Raw genomic sequence first — 6819 nt, forward strand, 5'->3', positions numbered from 1 at the left:
TATCTTATAATATATTTTAAATATGTCCCAGGATATTCAGAACGTATTCAGAAATATCCTGAGGATGTTTTGTGCTGTTAGGATATTTATCGAATAGGTAATAAGAAAAAGTAAAATAAAGGATATTCAGAATCAATATCTAATATTCCTTATTTTATTTTTTCTCATATTTTTTGAAAGGGAATCCTTATTCTGTATATTTTATTTATATATTTATCGGTTTTATAATAATTGGAGATTATTTATGTTGCAAACATATTTGTACTTGCGAGTAGGTCAATTGCATAAGTACTGAGTTTACACCGAAAAAGCATGGTGGCGAGAAAGGCGTTCCCTTCCGAATTCAAGTAGAGACTCGATTACCAGGAGGACCACGTCTGCATGCAGCCTCATGTCAGGTGAAAGTCTTTAAATTAAAAGGAGCGGACCGTAAGCACAAGCAAGATCGTGACAAGATATTGAGACGACCTCCTCACGAACAAGACAAATATCAACCTAGCTACGATTGTACCGTCCTCTCTGATGTAAGCTTTTACTGAAAAATTCTCGCTTATAAATAAAATAAATAGAAAAAGTATCGTAATTAAAATCTTTAAAAATAAAAATATTTTTTAATTTTTGTCCTCTTTTTTTTGTTATAGATTCCTCTGGAATCCTTATCGCCTTCAAACTTGCCGACGCAGAATGGTGGAAGCCCATACGCTTCAACAGATGCAATGTAAGTTGATTATTATATTAATTCTCTTTAAGCATTTTTAATCGATTGCGTTCTATGATAAATAAAAAATCAATTCAGTAACAAATTGACAATATCATCATACGAAAAATGCACATGCATAAAAAAATTATAAAATAAAATACGCTATATATAAATTATTGAATGTCATTATAGAACAGGTGTATTGAAATAACATTTTCCATAAAAATGGATTTGCAATTTATAATATATTACGTTCGGTTATGCATAATTCAACAGAAGCAGTATCAGTAGTATTTTATTAATTTATTCTGTTAAAATAAACGCATGTTAAAATAAACGTAATGATATTCTGATTTATTTTTATATGAAAATATTAATGTTGCGAAATGTCTAGATTGGAATTAAATAATCAAGATTATTTAAGATTATAGATTTACATATTTTAGATTAAGTTAAATACCAAGATATTAAATTATTTAAATAAATAAAAAATTGGATAATTATGAACAATATTGCCTCTATAGTTAATTGATATTATTAATTTGACATTTATTATATTTTTCATGTTTATTTTCTTTATTTGCCTATTGTAAAAGAACAATTTCAAACTTTCTAAAACTTTTATATTATTAAACTTTTATATTAAGTTTGTATTTTTTTCTATTTTTTACATTATCACATTTATAAGATTATTAAGTTATTAAGTTTTTAACTTAGAGATATAGCAAAAAAATTAAACGTTTTGTTAGAAATATAAAGACTTTTCGTATAAATTGACAATATCATCATACGAAAAATGCACATGCATAAAAAAATTATAAAATAAAATACGCTATATATAAATTATTGAATGTCATTATAGAACAGGTGTATTGAAATAACATTTTCCATAAAAATGGATTTGCAATTTATAATATATTACGTTCGGTTATGCATAATTCAACAGAAGCAGTATCAGTAGTATTTTATTAATTTATTCTGTTAAAATAAACGCATGTTAAAATAAACGCAATGATATTCTGATTTATTTTTATATGAAAATATTAATGTTGCGAAATGTCTAGATTGGAATTAAATAATCAAGATTTCGTATAAATTGAAAATCAACAAGTTTCACAGAATTATTCAGTGATGCTTGCAAAAAGAAGTTTAAGACTTTTATCTTTGTGCAAGAAATCTATATATTAAATTCAATTATACACTCAACAAATTAAAAAAATAATGAAAGATAAAAATATCGGGAATTTTATTTTTACCGTAATATAGTGCTTCTATATGCTTGATTTGAGTGCAGTGAAAATCTATGCTATGAAAATCTTATTACAAATTCCTACTTGCTGTAGCTCGCGATGACTTATTGTACAAATAGCCAACTAGTCGATTCTGGATACGGCGAGTTTTGGACGCCCACCTAACTATACATAGATGAATCATTCGTCTCACAATAAATCAAATGTTTTGTGTCGATGGCGTTTTTTGCTTCTTTTGAAAATATCGACGTGCAAAAACAAACATTGCAATTGCATACATCATGATATAACTATATGTATATTTAAACGGCTTATTTTTATCCCAGCGATATTTTATAATTTCTGGTAGTCCGAATTATTATATATACAACATTCTACAGCAATAACGACATTTTACATCGGCATAATATAAGAGTAAGATAAGTCTTTCTCTTTTAATGCCTTTGCCTCGATTTGCTGATTCGTGCTGAGAAACACGTAGTCAGACAAGTTTTTGCATCATATGGCGTTCTGTAAATACCTGTCTCAAGGATATAAATAGCAGTATGTTTCTAATAAATCCGATTCACTAATGTCCTCCGATCATTGTTTTTGTTTCTGCGAGTTATTTATATGCACATAAATTCAAGCAATTACCACGACCTTCACAATGTTATGGCGCAGGTAGAAATAAATGACAAACCCATGAAAATAGAATTGCGTAGTGACCGTACTAAAAAGATTATCTATTCACGATTGTTTTTGATTGAAATGAAAAGAACTTATAAATAAAAACTGATATATTATATTTTTTTTTATCCTAGCATATTGTTGGTAATGGATTGTTGGATAAAAATTGATCAGTGAAAAGCAAAGCTAAAAGAACATTTTTTGGTTGCAATAATGTCTATTTTCACAATGTAGATTAGTTTTAATCTTAATATAATTCATTCTTTATAAGAGTTAGAAAGAGAGATAAAGAATAGATTAAACTGAGATTAAAATTAATCCACATTGAAGAAATGAACGTAAAAATAAAGATTGAAGTTAGTGAAGACACATTTGTGTGAAAATATTTCGAAAGTATGACAGGGAAAAGTTTCTTCTTTCACTTGTTTTTCTCGTTCTCTTTCTTACAAAAATTAGGAAAAAGACAAGAAAGTAAAGCTACCGATTTTTTATTTCTTTTCGAGGAAAAGAATTGAAAAACGTCTGTCTTTTCATCATCATCATCTATTATTCTTCTTTTACTCCTTGCTTTATCAAGATAAAGAATGGAGTCCAAAGAGAGTTATGCACTTCTCGGTTATACCAGAAGCCACTGCGACGTTGTCAGAGCTCTGCAGGCCGTTCGTGGCTGGGTGGGAATTTATTCTGGTGAAGGATAGTAGCGGTGGTTATGCCTCCATCAAGAGTCCCTCTGTAGTGGTGAACGGGAAGTGGGGGACACGGAGATAGACGTCGGGCATCGCCGCCAACAAACTGGCTTGAACTGGCGCGAGCCGGCGTCCCTGTCTCCGCCGATGGCGAGCCTCTCGATGGAGGGGAAGTTGGAAAACCGGCAAAGACCGAGGAAGAAAGAGAAGGAGAGATATTCTGCGAAAGAGAGACACGAGGCTCGCGAAAAATTCCGAACGCTGTATATTGCGCGTAGCCGCGTATCGATTTCTGCTGAATCCATTCAGGCGCGTCCAGGTCGCAAAAAAGCTAGATATCGTGCGATAGTTCATTCTTGAATCAGAATGACAACCACTGCGATCAAGTCTCATTGCTGAGCACGTATTTATTTTACGAGTAAACGAATGACATGCGTCATTCGCATAATTGCCTGCGATATTTATTAATCAATATTTTCCTTGCTACCGGTGCCGAAAAAAAGTGTATAATTTCTTTTGCCTGGATTGAGAATCAATATCCCACCGAGTTCGCACGAGCAACCTTGAAGTGACTCCGTCGGGCATCACTTGGAAAGAAAGCGACTGAGCTTGCAGTCGCTCAGTTGCATCGTACACGCGAGAACCGGTATCAGTCCGAAGCAGTAGTCTTTAACTTGTTCTCGCTCGAAGCGTTCAAGATAGTGCAAAGCTCTCGGAGAGAAAGATTTAATTTCTTCAGCATCATTTTAGTTTAGCCGTAGATTGGTTTTCTTGACGTTTGGTCTGCATCATTGTTTAGTGCTCCGATCCACAGAGAATTAATTGTCTCTAAAGATAAGAGACAATTAAAGATGAAGAGGAAATCAGCAGAGATTTGAAGTTTGTTGTATCGGAAAATATCCAAAGTTTCTGTACTTGCGATTTGATTGTTCGCTAGACAAATTTATATAAACTAAAGCTTATTAAGCTTCGTTATATTTGAACAAGTCACCTGATTTGTGTAGTGCCAGGCAAAAAAAGAAGAGTGGGGCTAAAGTTATCGTCCGAGATAACTGAATTAATCTTATTGTTAGTCTGGTATATTCCGGTATACGCGACAAGGTTCCAGCGCGGTGACTGAATCCATCAAGAAGCGGATCGATCGGGATTGCCAGCATAAATAATGTGCTCGACGACCGTATAAGGGGTGTTAGCTTCGCTGATCGGAACAGTTCATCCTCGCACTGTTGATGTATCCGAATTGCATCGTGATCGGGGGCGACTTAATATTACGCTGTCTTTTAAACAAGTAATTACTTTGCTGTCCCATATATTCGTGGTTCCCTTCGCGAGAAACTAAGTGTAACGCAATCAATCAACCATTAGTCATGCAATAAAACCGCTGACGAGATCACTTGTGACAGATAGCTTATGACAGCTCCCGGCCGCGTTTAATAATAACCACATGTGATGCATCGAGCGATTTTCTTCAGGCGATAGTGGTCTTCTTCAAGTGCAGTTAAACATTGAATTGATATATCGTGAGTGAGTACCGTTCAGGAATGCCCTCGTCCGTCGCAACAGATAATCGACTTCCAACAGAGTGTACGCGAATTTCGCACGCACTTTTAGTTACGTTGATTGATAATCTAAACTTCGTGGTAACACGTGATATTCTGGCTATTTACGTGCTCCTATCGCGGCAGGATCATCCCCTCAGATGACGAGCAGCCTTGCCGCCGAAAAGCTGACGCCAGGGCGGTTAAATTGAGTCTTGTCAATCAGGGCATGTCCTGTTTTTCCCGATTAATGGGAATTTTATTTTTGAGAAATCAAGGGGACATAAACACAAGAGAGAGATTTTGAGTAGAACAAAGATTTTCCAGGAAAAATGATATAATTTCGAGGAAGCTCAATTTAGATTCGTGAAATCTATTGATAGTTTTGAGAGAAAAAAACAAGGAAATTATTGTAGCCGTTTATACAGATCGTACATCAGGAAATGTCAATGAGATTAATTGCGCAACTCAAGAAGCATTAATCGTTTCTAGGACTGATTGTGAGTTCATCATTTAATAATCTCAACATTCGTCTCTGTGTTATAAAAAGTAATAAGATTTATAACTTCGGAATATGTAGAGAGAATTTCTTGGAAGAAGAAACAGGATGGATATACTTCACACATCGAAGTGTCTCATGAGGCAATAGAAAATTGCGTGCAATGGCAAACATGTTACACTATAATTAGGCTTGATGCAAAGTGGCAGCATGCACATGTCAAGAAGATAAACATCATGGGCTCGGTGACACTCTCGCGGATACAAAGTTCATTCCTTTTATAGAGGTGCATTAGACAAGTGGAAGACAAATAACGAAGTTCGAACGGCCTATAAACAGTGAAGAAGTGTAAACCAATTACATTTGACAAAAAAAGAAAGATCTTCAGATTTTTAAGGAATCTTATTGCGAGATTCCGCTCTTTGAATCACGGAATTCCGCATATCTAGTGACTATTGCAAGACGACGTGTTTGCACGTGACTTTGTATATAAGAAACAGGGAAAAGGAAAAAAAATACACACCGATTACGACTCGGAGATTTCAACTCGAGGCCGGAGCCACGTATGAAGATCAGAATTTCGAGAGCGTTCGTTGGCGGACAAACGTCGCCGAGCGACTAGCAATATCCGGTTTGCGGCAGACACATGCAATTCGACTGACACGAACTTATCCTATCTGTCGAGCTGAGCTGGAGCTCTTTCTGTTATTCAAATTCACCGAGCAACTTTAATTATTATTTGGTGAATATTATATACCGCATCATTGATCGACTCGCGTTATATCACGAACAGCCGCGCGATGTGGACGGTCATCTACTGTAACAATTAATTGTTATTCGATCGAATTAATAAGACAGAACGAAAATTCGAGAACGGTATCTCTCGCTAATATCGATCACGAATGGATGGAAAGACGCTTGGAGAACGGTTGGACGTTCGAGCGTGCGGGTGCATCACGTTTATGAATGAACGAGTGAAAAGTCGGAAGAAAGCCTTTAAAGAGAAAAACAGTTTGCCATAAAGAATTTCTTTTGGTTCAATCATCAAGATTATACTCGTCATGTCAAGAGACTACTGGAACTTGAAAAGCTGCTGGTCCATCAGGCGGCCGCATTATCCGCTCGATCAATTTGTTACGTGGCTTCTGGAGCACGAAGTAGTTGTGAGCGGTGGTCCCCCGCATGTACAGGTCGTAGCTAAGTTCGTCCATGCCCTGTCAAACGCACGAATGAAGAGAGGATACATAATGCGAGGAGGACTAGTCAGTCTCCAGATAAGGAAGCGTTGGGATACGAAGAAACTCGACGGATGCAAAAAAGTCAAGCTGATAGTTCGTTTAAAGGGACATTCTGCGTAAGGATATGCTAATGTTTTTTTTTAAGATATTACTGTACATCTTTAATAAAAGATGAAATTTAAAAAAAATGAAGGTTTTTAGCGGCTATATATATATATATATAAAGAGCAATGATATCT

At 35.3% G+C, this 6819-nt stretch overlaps 1 protein-coding gene across 1 annotated transcript in view; it reads left to right on the top strand.

Annotated features, from left to right (window-relative positions):
• LOC105617114 (transcription factor CP2-like protein 1) overlaps nt 1–6819 on the top strand; it is a gene marked incomplete at its 3' end in the record, with an annotated part of 28069 nt that overhangs the window by 17641 nt on the left and 3609 nt on the right. Inside the window, exons 8-9 of the mRNA XM_012198692.1 lie at nt 276–524; nt 642–718. Of these exons, the coding sequence (XP_012054082.1) occupies nt 276–524; nt 642–718 (326 nt within the window). The remainder of the gene's footprint in view (nt 1–275; nt 525–641; nt 719–6819) is intronic.

Source organism: Atta cephalotes (genome assembly GCF_000143395.1).
Source record: "Atta cephalotes unplaced genomic scaffold scaffold00011, whole genome shotgun sequence".
In the NCBI taxonomy this organism is placed as follows: Eukaryota; Metazoa; Arthropoda; class Insecta; order Hymenoptera; family Formicidae; genus Atta; species Atta cephalotes.